Raw genomic sequence first — 21903 nt, forward strand, 5'->3', positions numbered from 1 at the left:
TGGAACAAATTAAATTTTGGGAGATCCGACTATGTATTGGCTTGCAAAATGAAAGCCCTTAAGAATAAACTTATGGACTGGAGAGGAGAAGTTAAGGCTTACAAAGAAAGAAATTGTTAGAGAAGTTGGAAGATTTTGATTTTGTGGTTACAACCAGGCCTTTATCACAAGAAGAATCCAAAAGTAAAGGTGAGGTGCTACTGGAATATGAGAATCTTACTTTTAAAAAAAAAGGAAATTGCTTGGAGACACAGATCAAGAACCCTATGGTTGAAAGAGGCGAACAGAAACACTAATTATTTCCATATAATTTACAAATTCACACAAAAGGTACAATAACATTTATCAATAGGAGGTAGAAGGTGAGATAAACAAAAATACAAACAAAATTTAAAAGAGGTAATTGATTTTTATCAGAGACTTTACATAGAAACTTCCCATTGGATACCAACTACCAACATCCCAAACTTCCTATAAAGAACTTTTATAGAGGAACTTAAAAGAAGATGAAGGATTAAGATTTCTTAATCTATGTGCAATATATAAAGCCCCAGGACCTGATGGTTTCACCATGGGCTTTTACATTAAAATATTGGAGATTTTAAAACATGATAAAATGAAGGCATTCAAAAATTTCTATGAGCAAGAAGTGTTGGAAAGAAGCTTCAATGCTACTTTCATTGCTCTCATTCCCTAGAAGAAAGATGTCACTTAGTTGAGAGATTTTAGACCTATAAGCATGATAGGAAACATCTATAACATCTTATCCAAAGTCCTAACAGAGAGATTGAAAGGGGTGACTGAAAAATTGGTAGATTCTCATCAAATGACATTTATTCAAACTAGAAAATTATCCAGTCCTAGTGACAAATGAAACTGTAGGCTCGAGAATGAAGCAGAAGAAAGTAGGAATATTGTGTAAGCTTGACATTCGAAAAGCTTATGACCATGTTAACTCATGATACTTGTTGAACGTTCCAGAAAAGATGGGATTTGGGCTGAAGTAAATCACGTGGATAAAATTTTGACTATCCTCGGTGAAATTCTCTGTTTTGATTAATGGTGCACCAACAGGATTCATTGGAGATCAAAGGACCTCAGGTAAGGGGGTCCTCTGTCCTCTTTCCTGTTTTTGCTAGTGATGGAGGGACTTAACAGCATGCTCAATACAGCTAACATAAATGGCTGGTTGAGAGGTTTTGATGTGGCCAGCGATGGAAGGTAAAGTTTAGAGGTGACTCCTTTGCAATATGCAGATGACACACTCATCTTTTGTGGGTTAGAAGAAGAACAACTCAGATATCTAACAGTAATATTGGTCCTGTTTGAAGGAATTCGTGAGTTGAATATTAATTGGAAAAAGAGTTTTCTTTATCCTATTAATGAAGTACATAACATGGAGTCACTAAACATATTCATAGGTGGACAAGTTGGGGTTCTCCCAACTACATACCTTGGGATGTCGTTTGGTGCTAAATCAATGTCTTAAGAGATTGGAGCGGTGTAATAGAAAAGTGTGAAAAGAAACTAGCTAGATGGAAGAGGCAATACTTGTCTCTTGGAGGAAGAGTTACTCTAATTAACTCAGTCCTAGATGCTATGCCTACTTGCATGATGTCTTTATTTCCCGTTCCAGTAAGAGTCAGACAGATTGGACAAAATCAAGGAAGTTCCTATGGTAGGGAAACTTTGGAAGAAAATAAGTGCTTATGGAGAGTAACATCAGTTGTTTTTTGGAAGATAAAAAGAGTAGTGTTTTCCTAGACGTAGTTGTTCAAAACCACTTATAAGATAAATACACATAGAAGCACTTTTGAAGAGTTTGGTCAAACAAAATAGATACTTTTTTATGACAAAGGAAATACGCAGCCGCTACCCTTTGGGTGCGTACAGAGTAAAACAAAATAGCTACTGAAAAGTGCTTTTTAAATTTATTGATAAAATACAATTGGTACTTTACAACAAAAATTTCATTTGCGATGCCATTATTCCTACTTCTGCAGCTATAGGTTTCCATTTTTTTAATCAATCTGAGAAGCAACATCCGTTGATGAATGGTTATACAATTAGTCCTTATGAACCAATTGTTCAACATTTTTCACTTGGCGTAGCTTGTTACATGGGTCATGAGAGGGAACTTAACTTCTGTCTTCTTACCAAAAGCACTTTCTGAAAACTTGTTTCCAAAATGAAGAGATATTAAACCTTGACTAAACCGACTACAGATGCTTATCAACTAAATACCTTTCTCAACACATTAAGTAAAGTAACTTTTACGTCCTTTCATCCAAGTTCTCCAATTTTCTCTTATTTCACTTCTTTGTTTCAAAAGTATCATCTATTGATATCATAAATGTACTGTTAGAGAATCAATTATTGTATTTGGTAAAATTTTTGGAAAAAGTAAGTGCTTATGGAGAGTAGCATAAGCCATTTTCTAGAAGCTAATACAGTTCACCTTATGGTGGATGCTCTTTACCTCAGTGTACACTTTGAGGTTGCTAGTTCAAATCTCGCTTGAGGTTTTTAATAAGTCTTTTCTTGAAAGAAATGACAAAAAAAAGAAGAGAAAATGCAACAACTAGAAAAGAACTAAACACAATGTGTTTGTGAGTTGTGAAGAAGCGCAATGAACAGTGTTGGACCAATGCAGCAACTCAGCTTATGTGTTTAATAATGAACATTTAATTATATGATTCTTAATAAAGTATATACGTGTGTTAGCGGGTACACGTTCACCCACTCTTTCACACGTGAGCCTTGAGTAGGAACTTAGCTTCCATTTCTCACCAAAAGGACTTTGAGGTAACACTTCACAAAATGAACAAATTTTAAAAGCTTGACCAAACTGGCTACCGAAGCTTATCAACTAAAATCCAAATCGTATATCACCTCTATCAGCATCTATCAGTAAGTTCACATACATACAACTAATACAATTTCATAACTTAGCACAATCAATCAAAGAACTGAAAAAACAAATACAAATTCAGAAAGATACATACCAGTGCAGATCTAATGCCAATTCGAGGAAACCACTTTGAATCATGAGGAGTTTTGTCGTCAACAAGGAGATGAGGCTGCTTACACCAATTGCACAAACATCTGAATGCACAATTCTTATTACCACAACTAATACACTCCCAATCTCCTTCTCGTCCCATTCCTCTCTCTCTCTGTACGTTATCTTCTTTATCTCTCCGACGAGAGAGAGGGAGAATCTCACATCAAAGGATTATTTCAGATCATGTAACATTATCCCTACAAAGTGAAACCTGAAACAAAAATAAAAGGTATTTCAAGTTTGAAGTGGCTAGATACTGAGGGGTTAACTGTTAGAATAAACGACTAATGGAACAATTTACATTTGGGGGGAGACCTGACAATGTATTGGCTTGCAAAATGAAAGCCTTTAAGAATAAGCTTAAGGAATGGAGCTGAGAAGTTCAAGAAACTTAGGCTTACAAAGAAGGAAATTGTTAGAGAATTTGCCAGATTTTGATTTTGGGTTACAACCAGACCTGTATCAAAAGAAGAATCCAAAAAGGAAAGGTGAGGTGCTACCGGAATATATGAATCTAATAATAAAAAAGAAGAAATTGCATGGAGACAAAGATCAAGAACCCTATAGTTGAAAGAGGCGGACAGAAACACCAAGTATTTCCACATAATTGCAAATGCCCACAAAATGTCCAATAACATTGATCAATTGGAGGTAGAAGGTGAGATCTCACAAAATGCAAGGTAATTGATTTTTATCAAAGACTTTACGCACAAACTTTTCAATGGAGACCAACTACCAGTATCCAAAACTGTCCAGTTATTTCATTGAAGGAGAAAGGAAGTTTAAAGAGGAACTTTGAGGAAGATGAAATATTGAGATGTATTAAGCTATGTGTAATGGATAAAGCCCAGGACCTGATATTTTCACCATGGGCTTTTACATTAAGTGCTAGGAGAATATAAAATATGACATAATAAAGGCATTCCAAAATTTCCATGAGCAAGAAGTGTTGGAAAGAAGCTTCAATGCTACTGTAAATGCTCTCATTCCCAAGAAGAATGGTATCATAGAGTTGAGAGATTTATAGGCCTATAAGCATGATAGGAAGCATCTATTAAATTTTCTCCAAAGTCCTAACAAAGAGATTGAAAGGGGTGATCGAAAAATTAGTAGATTCTCATCAAATGACATTTATTAAAAGTAGAAAAATTATGAATGCAGTCCTAGTGGCAAATGAAACTGTAGGCTCGAGAATGAAGCAGAAAGGAATATTGTGTCACTACTACAAAACATGATTATAGTGGCAATTATTTAGAGGCAATTAATTATTTATTGCTAATTCATTATTTAAGCTGAGATATTAGTGGCAGAGGAACTATAGCCTCTAAAATATATAATTTTAGTGGCAAATAACATTTATATGCCTGTAGAATCATTAATTGAACTCAACTTTCCATCTTTCTTTTTGTCCCTCCAAAAGTTTCCAGTAGAGTTTAATATGCCCTCCAATTATTATAATATACTTTAAAATTAAAAAGTTAAAAGAGAAACCCTATTCCCTCTATAGTCGAATGCCTGAATATCGATCGCACCTCTGCCATTTTTATGACAGCTTGTCTCCATTCTCACAACCCACATGTATATCGATCTGCGCATTTGCCATATTCATCTTACTGTTTCCTTATTCCCATAGCTTTGCCCTATTCTCCATCTTCACGTCGAAATTATCTATTTCAGATTCAAATGTACATCACGCAACTCTTCACTATTCTTCATCTTCACGTAAAAATTCTATGTTTTAGGTTCTACATATCGTGTTCATATTGAAACGAAATCGTATCACATAATAGCTAGCAGAATATTTGTGTGAAATTTTATTAATTACATGAACAAGAATTAATTTTCGGAATTCATGTCAAGTTTGAAGGTTTCTAAATTTTCTTTTGTATTTACGTTTTTCTGTAGGTTTTGACAGAATTAATAGTATCCTACACTTTGAGGTCTTCATCGGATAAACATTCTACTTTCCAGGTACTCGGAAATATGATGTGATTTCTGATTTTGTAAACGTAATTATAATGTGTTTATGAAGTATGTTGTGTGATTTATGTCTACTATTATAATTTGCTGGGTAATTGATTAATATGTTTGTTATGGTTTTTGTTAATGTATACGATTCTCGTTATTGTTTGTTTAAATCTAAAGCAAAACATCAAACTAAGTTTTATAGTATGTTGAGGTGTATGGTCCAGTTGAGGATGTTATTAAATCGAAACTAAATTTCTTCTCAATTTCGGGATTTAATTGAAAAGGGATGTTTGATTCTTAAGATTGTTTCTCTACGTTTGGAAACTGAGAACTGGTGCATGTTTCCGTGTTGAAGAACTAGAAACCAAGGCGAATTGATGAAATTTCATTACTTAGTCTGTGATAGTACTCTTTTATAACTATATGATTTGTGCAATTGGTAACTTGAAAAATACATTGTTCATTGCTAAATTTTCTTAGTAGTCGTCATAAAGTAAAATTTTTCAGCTGCTTTCTCTTATATTCTTCTTCTTTTCTCTGTTTTTCTGTAGCGTGCCGCTAGCTGCTACAAGTTTTTTTTTCAACATACTGTCTCCAAATTTCTCTATTTTTTCATTCTCATCTTCTAAATGGAGTTGTTAGAAATAATTTATGACATGAGTTACATTCTTGAGAAAAGAGATGAAAATTATATTTTGAAGCGAGATTATGATTTAAGTGTTCGAATTCAATAGAAAGTTCATTGGGTTGAAGAAAGGGAACTAGATTCATTTTGAGCTAAGAAAAATAAAATATAGCTACACTTCTATCCAAATGCTATTACTATTGCGGGAAAACTCTTGAGTAGCATTCTAAAAAGTGAGTATTTTGTTGCTTAAAGTGAGAAGGGAAGTGAAGTTGTATCATACTCTATTTTTTCCATGTCTTTTCATGTCCTAAGTCTATCCACGAATTTATTTTGTTACAGTTGTATCACTGTTTGTAATATCATGAAGATGCTTAACTAGAACTACTTCTAGAATTTTGTATAGCCTAACTAACCTCAACCGATCAGCCTTAGGCATCAAAAAAAATGTTGCTCCTTCTCATGGTGATTATAATGATCATATGTGTTTTTTATGTGTCTAAATATTGTGCAATTAACCTTGACCAAAAATACTGCTATTACATTCTGATGAACAACTTTTTTTCATCTAATCAATATGTTGGCCTTGAATTCATTTTTCCTACGGAATAGAACATACTGACAAGGCCTGTGAGATATCCCATCAAACCAGAAATTGTTCCCCTCCAGGATTGAAGTATAGTTAGTTTTATCGATAGGTTTTGTTTGTATAGCTGCATATTAGCGTTCTAATTACTTAAGATACTCCTTACACAGCGCGTCCCATCCTTTCATTGATTTAGACTATCTGCATCACCATGAATTTTGCATTTTTTCAATTGAGACTAGTCATGTTGATGCCTTGCCAGCCATTGAATGTTACCTCAAAGTCATCTACATTGCTACCAGCCGCTGAAGTGTTGTTAGTTCTATCTATAAGTTCTGTTTATATAGCTGAGTACTAGTGGTTCGATTACACATAATAATCCTTATGAACCTCATCCCTTATTTATTTCTTTAAGATAATCAATATTTCATTGCTTCTGCATTTTTTAATTGAGATAACTGCTCCCCTCTAGGCCTGTGAAATAGCCCATCAAACGAGAAATTGGTCCCCTCTAGGCCTGAGGTCGAGTTAGTTTTATCGAATGATTTTGTTGGTATAGCTGTGTATTTATGTTCTAATTACTTATGCTACTCCTTACACAACCCGTCCCATTCTTTATCTGTTTTAGACTATCTACATCACTATGAATTGTATGTTTTCCAATTGAGACTACTCATGTTTATGCCTTGCTAGCCCTTGAATGTTTTTCAAAGTCATCTGCGTTGCTTCCAGCTGCTGATGTGTTGGTAGTTCTGTTTATAAGTTCGGTTGGTATAGTTGAACATTAGTGGTCCGATCACTCGAAGTAATCCTTATACACCTCATCCCCTTATATCTTTGTTTAAGATAAACTATATTTCCTTGCTTCTGCATTTTCTAATTGAGATAACTACTCCCCTCTACGCGTGTGAAACAGCGCATCGAACCATAAATTGGTCCCCCCCCCCCCAGGCATAAAGTCTAGTTAGTTTTATCAGTCGACTTTGTTTGTGTAGTTGTGGGTTAGTATTCTAATTACTTAAGCTACTCCTTACACAACCTGTCCCATCCTTTGTCTGTTTCAGTCTATCTACATGACCATGAATTTTGCATTTTGCAATTGGGACTACTCATGTTGATGCCTTGCCAACCCTTGAATATTATCTCAAAGTCATCTGCACTGCATCCAGCCGCTAAAGTGTTATTAGTTCTATTTATAAGATCGGTTGATATAGCTTAATATTAGTGGTCTGATTACTCGAAGTAATTTTTATTCACCTCATCCACTGAATTCTTTGTTTAAGAAGATTTATATTCATTGCTTATGAGTTTTATTATTGTGATAACTATTGTTGATGACTTTCAAGACCCTTGAATTTTATCCCAAATTCATCAGCATTGTTGCCAGCCCTCGAACACAAAGTTTGTTTTCTTGCTGGTAATAACGATCTGCAGTCTATGATAAAGTAATTTTATCAAAAATAGAGTCATTTAATCAAAATACCAGAATTTAACTAGATTGGAGAATCATTTTATGAAGTATAACCAGTAAAGTTTCTCATACGCAGAAACACATAAACTATATGTTGGACATTACAGTTCATTAAAGATCTATAAGAAACATTTGAAGGCAGAAACTGACCTGAATACAGTAGGAAATTTTGGCAGCACTTTGAGACAAATACTTGGATGAATAACAACCATTTAGTTATGGATCAACGAATCTTGACTATAGCGTGCAGCCGTGGAATAGCCCATCGAACAAGAAACTGCTCCCCTCTAGGCCTGAAGTGTAGTTAGTTTATCTATAGGTTTATTGGTATAGCTATGTATTGGCATTGGTAAAGACCAGTCCAATGCAATTTCATCATCTGTAGTCACTTTACCCCTTGCTGAACTTTCAGTATTGTCCATAGAAGCTGAAGTGTCAGAAATAGAAACATCTGTCAACTCATTTTGTCCTGTCATTCAAATTTCCTGGTTCCATAGTAGTGGACACATTTAATTTCACTCCTTGATGATCAGTAGCATCACCCATGGGTTATGGACCTGCTTATTCTTTTTCTGTTTTGAGTGTTAGAATTCAATAGAAAAGGTGCTTAATTATCTCACACTTAAGGAAAAGCTGCTTAATAATCTCAGGTTCCTTCTACATAACACAAAATCATGTCACTTTGTACTCCCCATTTCAGCTGCCTATGTAAGCATAAAGTGTATATTGATCAAAAACATTCAATAGTTGAACATTTAGAAGCTAAATCTGTAAGTAGGAACTACAAAATCAAATGCGGTTTCTGTAATTTCTCCTTGAGTAGAAATATCTTGAACAACCTTTCATAGAATATTCTTTACTATGCTAGCTATATACCTTAATGGTTTCTTTCTAACTATAAATTGAAGATATAATATGCTAGTAAGATAATTAAGATCTCAACTTAAATAAAACTGCTTGTAGAATATATCTTTTTTATAGCACAACAAACCTCCACACCATCCCATATACTTTCTATATACCCTTGGGAATCATAGAAATTTAGACCAAATGATAGAAGTAAACTTGAACTTTTAGAAAAGATGCTCAATTGTCTGAGGTTTTTGCTACATAACATACATTCAGGTCACAATCACGTTAGTTTTGTACACCCCATTTTAGGCATCTATGTAAGCCTTAAGTATATTACAATCATAATCTCTGAATACTTAACTATCAAATGCTTAAACCTGAAAATAGGAGCTACTACAAATTGCATGTAGGTTCTGCAACTTCTTCTCGAACATGAATCTTTTGACCGACCCTTCTTAAAATAGTCTTTACTTTACAAGCTTTAAATCGATGGTTCCTTTAAACAATAAATGGTAGACACAATCTGTTTCTAATATAGTTAAGAAATTAGCTTAACTAAAACTTCTTCTAGAATTTTGTAACGCCTAACTATCCTTATTAGACTAGCGCATAGACATTTGGGAAACCCTTAGGCATCTTAGAAAAGTCAATACAAAATGATACTATCACATTTACACTTAAAGAAAAGGTGCTCAACTTTCTCATATTCGTGCTACATAACACATAATCTAGTCACTTTGTGCACCCCATTTGAGTCGCCTACGTAATCCTTAAGTGTATTGCTAACCTTAGAGAATAAGATAGTTAGGACATCAGAGATTATTATTGACAAGTTTCCTCCATGGAACCTTGAGAAATATTCCATCTCATACTCGTGTAAATAGACTCGATGGAGAAGTTCTCCATGTGTGTTAAGCTAACTCATTATTTTGATAAAATAGTATCAACTTTCTTTTTGATAATTTTTATCGTTAAAATGACATCTTGTGAGTTATGCAATTACAGATTAATTCCACTATTTTTACTAACATATCCTTAGTTCTTACAGTAACTGTTGAAAGAAATAATATTTTCAACTTTTTGGACAATTTTAGAAATAAAAAGTGGATGACTTGGGTTTCACAGTTAAAAAATTTCACAATTGGCTGATTCTGGCGACCGAGATCTTCATGAACCCTTTGTTTTTGCAAAACAATCTCAACAAGTAATATTTGTGCAAGATCGTCATGAACATAAATGGTTTGTCATTAGGTCAATTAGACCCGAGATGTTTTTTATATAGAGAGGAAAATAGTGTGCAACTCGAGTCATCAATGCAAAGTGATTCTACTGACTTGGGTATCATAGAAAATTCCCATGTTTCAGAGATTGAGAATAATGATTGGGTAAGGAGTGGAATTGATATAACTGTTGGTATTAGTGCTCTAAATACTGAAGCTACTCTGTATACAGCCCGTCCCATCCTTTCCCTATTTTAGACTATCTGCATCACCATGAATGGCAACCATATAGTGATGGATCACCATTCTTTTTAATGCATCTATATCGTGCAGCCGTGGAGTAGCCCATCGAACAAGAAACTTCTCCCGTCTAAGCTTGTAACGTAGTTTGTTTTATATGTAGATTTGGTTGGTATAGCTGCGTATTGGCATTGGTAAGGACTAGTCGAATGCAATTTCATCATATGCATTAGCTTACCCCTTACTGAAATTTCAGTATTGTTCACAGTAGCTGAAGTGTTGGAAACTGAAACATCTTTCTGCTCATTGGTCCTAACATTCAAATAACTGGTTATGGACTAATTTCTTTTACCACGTCTAGCTGCTGCTCTTCGTCCTTGTAACTTCTGTTGACTGGATCTCTATTATGCACTTTTTTTACTCAATATGTCTGCTTCTCCTCATCCTTACTACTAAGGTGACTATTTTTAGAAGAATCTTAGTGGAACCAGTCCTTAGTTTTATCACAAAGTCATTGGCATTGTCTTTGGATCTCTGATTTTTTTATGAGATTATATAATTCCTATCTCGTGATGTTTTTATCAATTGGATTTTATCTTTTGACACATTTATTTTATTATATTCAGGTCATTTGGTATGTTCACAAATTTTGCTTATCAAATATTTTAGTAAGGCGAACCATTGTAGAAATTCTTTACAGAAATTATTTTATTGGATTGGTTATACAATGATATTAAATATTTCATTCAAATAAGTTTAGTTTTTCAATAGTAATACTATAGTTTGGATTTATACTTTCGTTTGTTTTTCTAGGATTTATGGGATATATTATGCTATCTGAATTTTATTATTTATTTTCTAGCATTTGACAAACTTCATTGCCCTATAATAAGCTCTATTTTGATTAGAATTTTGTTGGATTTATCAGTGGATGTAGTCATTATTAATTGTGGCTAACCAATTGGTAGCTAAAGTTTGTGACTTTTAGCGTCAAATTAAATGAATTTATATCCATAAAAATTAGGATATTCTAGCCTTTATACTTGCCACCAAACTATTGTCGTTAAAGATTTGAACTTTTAGCGGCGATAAAATTGAATTTATCGGTTTTAATAATGGACACTACATAAGCATGATTGTCGTTTAAAATTTATTTAACAACTGTTTTAATTGCCACTAGAACTAATGCGTTTTAGTGGCAATTAATTAGTATTTACCAGCTATAAAAATGGACACTGAACAAGTATAACTAAAATTTTTTATTAGATTTAACAACCATCTAAATTGCCGCAACCGATTGCTGCTAGTACAAATGTGTTTTAGCGGCAATTTTTATCAGCTATATAAATGGACGCTACATGAGAATACATTTAGGTTGGATTTAGCAGCCTTGTAAATTGCCGCATCAAATTGTCACTAAATCCAATGAGTTTTCGCGGCAAAAGAGCTTGGCTTTACCAACTTTTGTCCAAAAGGCCGCAAAAGTCTTTACCGGCCCCTAATACAGCGGCCAAAGTATTTTAGCTGGTAATAACTATAGAGGCCATAGTCATGGTTGCTAATACCTTTTTTAATTTTCGTTAAATCCCTTTTATGTTGTTGTGTGTTCGCTTGACATTGAAAAATTTCATTACCATGTTAACTGGTGATACTTGTTGAATGTTCTAGAAAAGATGGGATTTGAGATGAAGTGGATCAACTAGATAAAATTTTGTATATCTTAGGGGAAATTCTTTGTTTTGATTAATGGTGCACCAACAAATTCTTTGGAGATCAAATGGGCCTCATGGAACGGGATCTTTCCCATTTTTGCTAGTGATGGAGGGACTTAACAACATGCTCAAGACAGCTAATACAAATGGCTGGTTGAAAGGTTTTGATGTGGACAACGATGGAAGAGAAAGTTTAGAGGTGACATATTTGCAATAAGTTGATGACAAACTCATCTTTTGTGAAGAACATCTTGGATATCTAAGAATAATATTGGTCCTGTTTGAAGGAATCTCTGGGTTGCATACTAATTGGAGAAAGATTCTTCTTTATCCCATTAATGATGTACATAACATGGAGTCACTAAACATAATCCTAGGTGGACACGCTCGGGTTCTCCCAACTACATACCTTGGGATGTCGTTGGGTGCTAAATCAATGTCTAAAGAGATCTGGAGCAGTGTAATAGAAAAGCGTGAGAAGAAACTTGCTAGATGGAAGGGCCAATACTTGTCTCTTAGAGGAAGAATTACTCTAATTAACTCATTCCTAGATGCTACGCCTGCTTGCATGATGTCTTTATTTCCATTCCAATAGGGGTCACACAGATTGGACAAAATCAAGGAACTTTCTATAGAAGGGATACAAGGACTGGAAAGGTTACAATCTGATAAAGCAGAATGATCTGATAATAGAAAAAAGTTATGGGGGTTTGGGTATTAAAATTTGCAAAATCGTAGCAAGGCCTCAGAATGAAATTGTTGTGGGGATATTCTAACGACAAAGATCCATTAGGGAGAAAAGTCATCAAAGCCAAGTATGAAGAAAATAGGTGGATGAGAAAGAAAGTATTTTCCCCATACGGAGTGAATCTGTGGAGATCTATAAGGCCTTGTGGGATGATTTCAAGATTAAAATCAAGGTTAAGGTTAGAAATGGGGAAAAAACAAGCTTCTAGGAAGATGACAAGCATGAAATGTGGATTCTGAGAAATATCTACCCAGATATTCACAACTTAATGTTAAACCAGCAAACAATAACTGCAGGAACGTGGACACTTGATGGGTGGGAAATCAGTTTAAGAAGACAAGCAAATGACTAGGAAATCACAACAGTTGCATATTTACTTAACACTATTGGCCAATTTAAAGGAACATAAGAAGTGGAAGATGAGCTATGGTGACAGGGCCGAGGAACTTTTTGGGTAGGCAAAGCATACATATGGTTCATTTTGATGCATGAGCTTCGATAAGAGATATTATTCGATGATAATAGTGTACTATAGCAATTACTTGCATCCCCTAGTGGGGGTTGTGCGGAGGACGAAGCTCCATTTTCTAGATGCGTCAATTGTACATTTAACAAACCCTCAGCAGTATTTAACCATTCTTTGAACTTGGTCTTTTCCTTAGCATTGAATTGGTCCGTGGCCTCCCACCAACCTCTAATTCTAGCCTCATTCATTTAATCCATCATTCGTATTTTGTTCTTTGCAGCTTTTTCCCTTCCATCAAAGTCATTTAGCCTATCATTTATTTGAATCACATTGTTGCGTGCCTCTGCAGCAGCGAATTGTGCACCTAGATCTATTGTTGTGGGACTTTTAAAATGATCAATGACTACATCACCAGTCGAATGAACAAATTAATATAGCTTACCAGTTTGAGAAGAAATAAATATTGCAAGATCGACATCACATTCTCGGATGAGTTCACTTTGCTTTTTTATACAAGCCTAAACGATATTTAGAAAATGAGGCATATCAAGCAGCTCTTTTTTCTATTTTCTCTACTGGAATTTTTTAGAGGTGTGTTGTTTTCTTACCCTCCAATGCTAGAATACAACAGAATATGTTGATAAATTTGTTTTCAAGAAAGGTGACTTACAGAGAAATGAAATATCATGACTATTATATAGATAAATTGAAAAATTATTCACCATGATAATTAAATTTCAAGTAAAATATTGCAATGGAAAGAATTTTTTTTTCATAATAAAAATTATAGTAGAACATTATCATTGAATTAATACTCAAATTTGAGTTTTATGGTAAGTAAATCTGAAATTTTAATTTAAAATAGGTAAATTATTTAATTAATATACTAAATAAAATTTATCAATTAATTATTATTTGTTCCAAATATAATTTGATGGGTTATTAACTACTTACCAAATTCTTTCATAAATATTTATACACATAAATTGAAAAATTATCCACCATGATAATTAAATTTCAAGTGAAATATTGCTATGGAAAATAATATATATATATTTTTTCATAATGAAAATTATAGTAGAACATTTTTATTGAATTAATACTAAAATTTGAATTTTATAGTAATTAGATATGAAATTTTAATTTAAAATGGTAAATTATTTAATATTTACTAAAATGAAATTTATCAATTAATGATTAAGTGTTATAAATATAATTTGATGGGTGTAGAATATATTTTAAAAAACTCATGTCGAAATAAATATATGAAAAAATAAAGGTGCAAAAAATATTGGCGAATAAAACTGACTCAAATACGAAATGATTTATTTTTTAGAAAATGGTCTAAAGCCCTCACCTACCCCCACAACGACCCTGCAATCTATGCAACACACTAACTTCATAGGTGTCCTATCACCCCCTGATTGTTTAAAACTATAATAAATACTCCCTAGACGCTTATGTGGCACAATGAGTGTATCTCACTCTATTAGAGAGAGTAATAACCAACACAAATAATAAATGTGTATTTTTAGTTATTAATTTCTTATTAATTTTCTTTCTTCTTCAGAACAACATAAATCAAATCTATGGCACCACCAAAGTTATTCACCATCTTTAAATCTTTCCTATCACTACATTAATTGATACACCAAAATTGGTTATAGTAATTTCATCTATTACTCTCCAAAATCAAGAACTATATATAAAAAATCTTTGATATATGCACCAATTTTTTTTAAAAAAAAATCAAAGCGAATTAACCTGGAAAAAGCTTAATACATGAACACCAAACGATTTTCTTCAATAAACTTTCAATAATAAGATAATTTTTTATGTTATATTTAATACTCGAAAAATCCACGACTAATTTTAGTAATTGTTTCTTTTCCTACGCATCAGAAAAGTTAGCGTACGTTCTTCATCTTCTACATTCCATTACTTTGAAATTTGACGCAAACCACCGTAAATCATCTCTAAATTTCGTTAAATTTTAGATATAAGCCTCTCTTAACGTTTTCAGCCTTTTGATATATTACCCACTCAAAACGGTGCTCGTCTGTGGAAAGTCAAATTGTTAGCTAAAGCTTTTAAACCACTTTTAATGGAGGTTTCAAGCTCGTCTATTTCCATAAAATTTCAGGGGTCTCTTTAAATTTGAAAATCACAACCATAAACTCAATCAATCTCAACATATTCAACTTCAAATAATTGACAACCATCTATGTTATCAACAATATGTTTCTAATTGAAGATCCAAAATACATTCATAAACTTTGACTTTTTGACATTAAATTGTTTTTTAATAATAAGTCAAAAAGGAAAAAGAATTTTAAAAAAATAAATAAGATTTCTGCATAAAGTGAGTATACCCATTAGCATCGATGTGGTTATGACATTTTAGGGGTGTAATAATTCTTGTTTAAAATAGTTCAGGGGGGTTATAGGGCACCCGTGAAGTAGGAATGTGTAGTTGAAATTTCGGGTATAGATTGGAGGGGCTTTAGACCATTTTTTTTATAACGAAGGATCTTCATCATGCTATATAAAGGTACGTTTATGTCTCCTAGTCTTATTTAAAATTTTGTCATCTAGATATTCTTAGACAAATATATAATCATCTTATTTTTTGTTTATGTGGTTTTCGAACAAACTTTCGTCTATCAAGACTAGGAGAAATGAGAAGAATCACTTAGAATCTGTTTGGAAAGTCACTTGGTAATTGAAATTGGTATAATTACTAGGGTAGTAATTACAAAGTCTAGTAATTACACTAGTCTATTTGATTGCCACAGTGTAATTACAATGTAATTACACATATCATGCTTGGATGTCACAATGTTATTACACATGTTCTGTTTGGATGCACAATTGCAATCATGATATTATATTAAATTTTGGAAATATAAATTAATTATTTAAAATTTATAACAGAAATATAAGAAACTATATAACTGGTATTAAATTAAATGTTTAAGATATAACTTTTTTTGAAAATATATTAATTGATAAACATATGTTCTTAACTAATATTATGAAAACATTAATTGATTTATATTCTTTTCAAATTAAACATTTCAATTGAATTGATCAAAAAGCCTAAAAGTATAAAGTATCCACTAACATCGTGAAATGCATGTTTGATAAAAAAATTAATATATAAATAAAATATCATATATTATTAAATGTTTGACAAAGGGATAATTTATCAAGTCTAATTAAAAATAACTTGCAATGTGAATTTAATATTACGAAAATAATTAATACTAAAAAACAACATAAGTTATAAATTCAAAGCAAAAAATTTAACATAATACTTTTATCGCAAATTTCAACATAGCATACACAAATATGATTTTTTTTATTTTTTTTAAAAAAACATAAGTCTATAACCCTAAATAACAATAAATTATATTTTAATTTAAAAATTAGAATACTAATAGAAATATGCTAATGAGAAATTATGCATGACATAAAATAGATTATACGAAAAATTGCATAGAATCACATGAAGTAAGGTTGAGAACGAGAAGAAAATGAAATTTAATTATATAAAATAAAAAATAAACTTTTAAAATAATTTAGAATAATAAAAATTAAAAAATAAGTTAAAATAATAGAAGTAAAAAATTAAAACAAAAAATAAAAAATAGAAATAAAAAAAAAGTAATAGCTGGTAATTACACCATGTAATTACAAGCAATTCACGGCTGTGGGAGTTTGATTACCCCCTGCCAATTACACCAATTAAATGCTAACCAAGTATTTGTTTGTCCAACTAAACAGGACATTTAATGTAATTACACCCAATTCACCAAATCCAGTTTCCAGGGTGTCCTTTCAAACATGCCCTTAGTTTTTTTTTGGCTCAGCTGAAATTTGAATCCAAGACTTCAGGACTCTCAATCACTTTATTGACCATTATGTCACACCCTTGAGTGCATAATATGACAAATTTATAAATGTGCAATATTTATCGAGAGTAAATTAATGAGGGAATATATAATTGCTATTACTAAAAGTCAATTTATAGCCAATTTGGATAAACTTTTTAAGAAAATAGCTTATTTTAAATTAGTTTAGTTTAAAGTGCTTTTCTAAAAAATATTTTTTTGTGATAAATAATTTGTATTTTATCAATAAATTTTAAGAACACTTTTGAATATCAATAAATATTTGACCAAACTTTTTAAAAGTACTTTCAAATGTAATTTTTTCAAATACTAATGTGATACTCTTCAACAAAAGTAAATTGATTATTGAAGCAATTTAATTGCTATTGAACTTGAATTTTTCTAATTGATAGTTAGTGATATACTCCTTCTGTTTTAATTTTTTTATGTCTTATTCTGATTTGATCTAACTTTATAAAAATAAAGAAGACTTTTTAAATTTGTGGTCCTAAACTAAATATATGTAGAATGTACTAAAATATTCTTTCATCTTGTGGTCTTAAATACGTCATGTGAATAGTTAGAATTAAAGAGTCTTCAATAAAGAAAAAATGCATTTATTTTTAAATAGACTACAAATTAAAATAAGACAAACAAATTTAGTCGAATAGAGTAGTTTAATTGATTCTAATTTTGTTATATTCTTACTTCTTTGAGTTGATAGGAAACAAGAGAATGCGAGTTGTCGGCAGAGGAGGAGCCAGAATATTTGAGAAGAGGGTTCAAAATCGAAAGAAATAGTCACACGAAATAGTCGAAGGGGGTTCGACATGTACTATATATATTTAAAAAAATATTTTAACCATATAAAAATCGTATAATTTTTCGCTGAAGTGTGTTCGGATGAACCCCCTAAATATATGGTTGCTCCACACTGGTTGCCGGTCAATTTCATTTTTGACAACTTATATTGGGATGACAATGTGGAGGGTGCTGAGAGGGTTAACTCAAACCCACGAAATTCTCAGTCGGTCCTAACCCACCCCGTATAGCAGTAATTTCCATTCTCAATCGACCCCACCCTGTATAAATTTGCTTTGCCATAATATAACCCCAGAAATTTTTTGAGGTAAGAGTCGAACCATACTTCGTTGAGAGTTAAATTTTACCGAGGAATTTTAATTTTCTTAGGTGTTAAGGTCAATTGATGTAGCACCTTGAGTTCCAAAAAAATCTAAAGAGAAGTCATTCCTAGGTTCTTCTCAGTTTTGGGTCAACTTCAAACAACCATAACTTTTAGCACATGATTATTTAGAAGACCCATAAGATATCAAATGAAAGGTCTTGGAATCCACTTCCAGCGTCACTAAGTTTGCTAATTTTTGAGGTTTTATGAGGGAGATAATGTCCATTTTAAGTCAGGTTGTCCAAAAAGGTAAATTACCTGAAAATATGAGGGGTATTTGGTCTTTTCCTTACCCAATCGGATTAAATAGAATTTTACTAATATTTTGGGGAAAAAATCCAATTTGAGTTGGTTTTTACAAATCCAAATACAATTGGGGGTAGGTTGGTAGGCTGCATTAGAAGAAATAGTTCATGTATTATGTAATGTATTGTTTAGTACTACGTTTTAGAAACTTGGGCCTACGTATAACTAATCCATAGATTAGTTATACCTCCTACATGGTATTATTGATGTATTACTAATATCTTCGATTTGGAGGTATTAGTAATACATAAGATATAATACCATGGGATAAGTCTATGGTTTTAGTTGAGAGTTCAAGAAGAGGCAAGAAAAAGAAAAAAGGAAAAGAGGAGAAAAGAGGAAAGGATGAAGGCGTTTGTCGACATTCTTGAGTCTACTTGGGGATTTTCGCCATGGTTCTAATCCCTAAGAAATATTTAAGCTTCCATAGTGTTGGATTAGTTCACCCACACACCAATCATGCATTTTTTCAGCAAAATTTCATGCTTAAAGTTTAAAGATTAGAGTTCTTGAAAGGTGTTCTTAAAATTCATTCCAAATCTTGTTGTGTTGGAGTTTTGATGATTTTTTGAGATCAAATTGAGTAATTTTAGTGTTGTTTCAGTAAATTAGAGTGTAAATAAGTTAAGTAATCGAATCTAAGTGATTGGGGAAGAAACCGTTCGAAGTTAGGCGATTTAGGGTGAGAAAACGAGCAAAAGTGCTTGGCAGAATTTTCTTGGTTGTGGCTTGGCGCGGCGCGCCTGACTGAGTGCCCCAAACCCATCTCTGTTTATCAAGGGTTGGTGCCCCGCGCCACCCATAGCCCCAGGGTCGTCTTGCCAATCCAGTTTGCCTCTGGTTGCTGCGTTTGAGTTCGTTTAGAGTGCACCTTCACACCTTTTCGATTCTAACTAATCTTAGCTACTTCTAAACAACTAAAAATTAGTCCTAACATGTTCATAACCTTGAATTAATAATTCAAATTCAAGGTACAGTTGAGAGTTAAGTTTTGAGAATTCTTTCGAGCATACTAAGAATGTCCCTTTGAGCCCTTTTGAGGAGTCTTCCACAACTTCTAGTAACTTGTTTTGAAGACTCAAGCAAGTGAGTATAAGAGTGAAGAGTATGTATTCATGTTTCAAAAGTATCACCTAGATCCTCCATGACATGAACCAAAACTCTTGAATTCATAATTCACATTCAATAGAGAGTTAACAGTAGAGTTCAAGAAAATCTTTAAGTTAAATTGTGAATTATTTGAGATCCATTATTGATTTGAAATAAATTTTTGAGGAAGTAAATAAGAGAATGAGAGAGTCATATACATGAGTTCCATCTAGTTACTTAGACCTTCAAGTTGAGTTATTCCTTCACATAACTTCCGCATGAATTCCATAAATTGAGTATCATTGAGAGGAGTAGTATTTCCAAGTTTTAAGTCTTAATATTGAGTTCCTTATTCCTATATTTAGTTAAGAAGTACCTTTTAGTTCTCGAGTTGAGTAGTTCATGCTCATAATTCCTTATGTACCCTCCAAGTTGAAAATCATGACATCAGCCATACACACGAGAACATGATCCTTGAATCCATAATCCAATTCGAGGGAAACTAAGATCAAAGTCAAAGAAGTTAAGAGTCAAGTTTAAAAGTTAAGAAACAAGTCAAAGTGAGTTGTTAAGGTTTTCAAAGAGTCATAAACAATCATTTTAACTTTGATTAGAGGATTAAGTTACAAGTCAAGAAAAGAGAAAAGAGTTGAGTTAAATTCTCAAAAGCTATAAGGTACCGTAGTATTCCCTAAGAGTTAAAGTTTCAAGTTGAGTAAAGAGCAAGAGTTGAGTTCATTTCTCTAAAATTTATAAGAGGGACTAAGTATTTCCCGAAAAACTGAAAAATGTTATAAATTTAAGTAAAAATGAAACTAAGGAGTTTTGAAAGAGATTTGAACTAAAGAGGAGAACATTGATTTTCAAAAGGAGCTTTTAAAGCTAAAGCATTCAGTAAATTATCTCAACCCAAAGGAAGAATGTTTTTATTAAAAGTATGAGCTAAAGTATGATTTGGGAGTAGTATTGAGCACCGATGTGGGAATGAGAGTTCAGATAACTCAAGTCTCCATGTAAACCATGTAGCAATCATGGGTATTGACGTGTCATACTTTTAGATGATCACGTAATTTTAGCCAGTGCCACTAGGTAGAGGATGTTCTATGAGACGACAAAGTATAAGAGAGTTCTGGAAGCGTGGCAAGACGATGTTTCACCACTTAGGCTCATAATGATGGTTGTCGGTTAGAGAGACTCCCACAATATTAATTAAATGGTTCCTCAAGGGGTTCTGCTTAGTATGAATGGGGGTATGAGACTTCATTCATACATTACACAAGTAGACCTTTAGAGGGAGCATGATATGCTTTTATGATATTATCATCTTGAGTTAACATCATGTTTTTAAAGAACTTTTCTTTATATTGCATTTTTTAAAACTACTTTATATTGAAATGAGTTCAGTTAAGTGTCAAAAGTTAAATATATTGAGTTGAGTATCCATAGACGATTATCATATCATAGAGTTCAGTATTTAATCTCTGAGTTGAGTATCTTATCCTTGAGTATTTCTTGAGTTTCAAGTTTGAGAAGAGGTAAGTATGTGTCCATCTTTTATTCAAGTATCAAGCTTATGTTATGTTTTAGAATTCCCCTTAAATGCTCGTACATTCCAAGTACTGAGCAATTTGATGCAGACACAGGTATTCAAGATCATCAACAAGAGCTTCGTTGATACATTCCAGAGTTCCAGTTAGCCATGGTGAGCCTTCTTGTTTCTGGAGGATTTCATTTACTTTCAGTTTAGTTAGGAGTTCGTGGGTCTTGTCCCGACTTCCATCTTTATCAGTTAGAGGCTTCATAGATAGTCAGTTTAGTTAAGGAGTCTATATTTTGTATTTATTTTATACAATGTTTTAAAGACTAAAGTTGCCTATTTTATGGGTAGTTGAATATATTATTTTATTCAAAGTTGTTCATTTGAGATAAAACTTCTAAAGTTGAGTTTATGAATTTTATTTCACTCTTTAAGATTTGTATGCTTAAGTTAGTCTTCCGCTTATAGTCAGCCAGGATGAGGGTTCACTTGGGACCAACAATGGTTCTTGAGTGCCGACCATGTCCAGGGTGTAGGCTCGGGTCATGACACATTCAATTTTGAAGACATTATAAAAACAATAAATAATGAATGAAAATTTAATTTGAGATGAAGAAAGTGTAGATTTTGCATCAACAAAAGCTTCAAGTTCATCACATTCAAACTGTGCCATAATAATAATTTAGAAGCAAAAATAAATTATTGACTTCTATTTTTTTTTTGTGTTCATCACACCCTTTTAATGATTCAAGCAAAATGGGGCGTGGGATGGGGGTGTTTTAAAGAAAGAGTAAGAAGATGGAAAGTTCTTCGAAGAAGAAAAAGAAAAACGTGAGGAAAGTGGTGATTGATGCGGAATGAATCGCTATGGGGGTTCATAGAGGAGATATAGGGTCGAAATGATGGTTTTAAAAAAGGAAAAAGAGGTTTGGGGGGGGGG

General features: G+C 32.7%; 1 protein-coding gene across 6 annotated transcripts; it reads left to right on the forward strand.

Annotated features, from left to right (window-relative positions):
* Nucleotides 1-4443: 4443 nt before the first annotated feature.
* Nucleotides 4444-21243, forward strand: LOC107016149. 6 transcript variants are annotated; one of them, XM_027916051.1, is made up of 3 exons: nucleotides 4444-4786; nucleotides 4970-5035; nucleotides 21064-21243. In XM_027916051.1, exons 1-3 carry the CDS (start codon nucleotides 4610-4612, stop codon nucleotides 21121-21123), a joined length of 303 nt encoding a protein of 100 aa, XP_027771852.1. In that variant the 5' UTR covers nucleotides 4444-4609; the 3' UTR covers nucleotides 21124-21243. The 6 variants fall into 6 exon arrangements, 3 of the variants coding, with proteins under 3 accessions (XP_027771852.1, XP_015072122.1, XP_015072121.1); XR_003577709.1 differs by lacking the exon at nucleotides 21064-21243 and adding an exon at nucleotides 13302-13634 and having other exon boundaries at nucleotides 4450-4749; XR_001456421.2 differs by lacking the exon at nucleotides 21064-21243 and adding an exon at nucleotides 10190-10611 and having other exon boundaries at nucleotides 4450-4749.
* Nucleotides 21244-21903: the final 660 nt, after the last annotated feature.

Source organism: Solanum pennellii, chromosome 4 (genome assembly GCF_001406875.1).
Source record: "Solanum pennellii chromosome 4, SPENNV200".
Lineage (NCBI taxonomy): Eukaryota > Viridiplantae > Streptophyta > Magnoliopsida > Solanales > Solanaceae > Solanum > Solanum pennellii.

Coding starts and splice junctions, on each gene's coding strand:
- LOC107016149 (XM_015216635.2), top strand. CDS start 4,576: ATGCCTGAATATCGATCGCACCTCTGCCATTTTTATGACAGCTTGTCT. Junction 4,750..4,969: donor TATCTATTTCAGATTCAAAT/GTACATCACGCA, acceptor GTTTTTCTGTAG/GTTTTGACAGAATTAATAGT. Junction 5,036..10,652: donor ATAAACATTCTACTTTCCAG/GTACTCGGAAAT, acceptor TATTATATTCAG/GTCATTTGGTATGTTCACAA.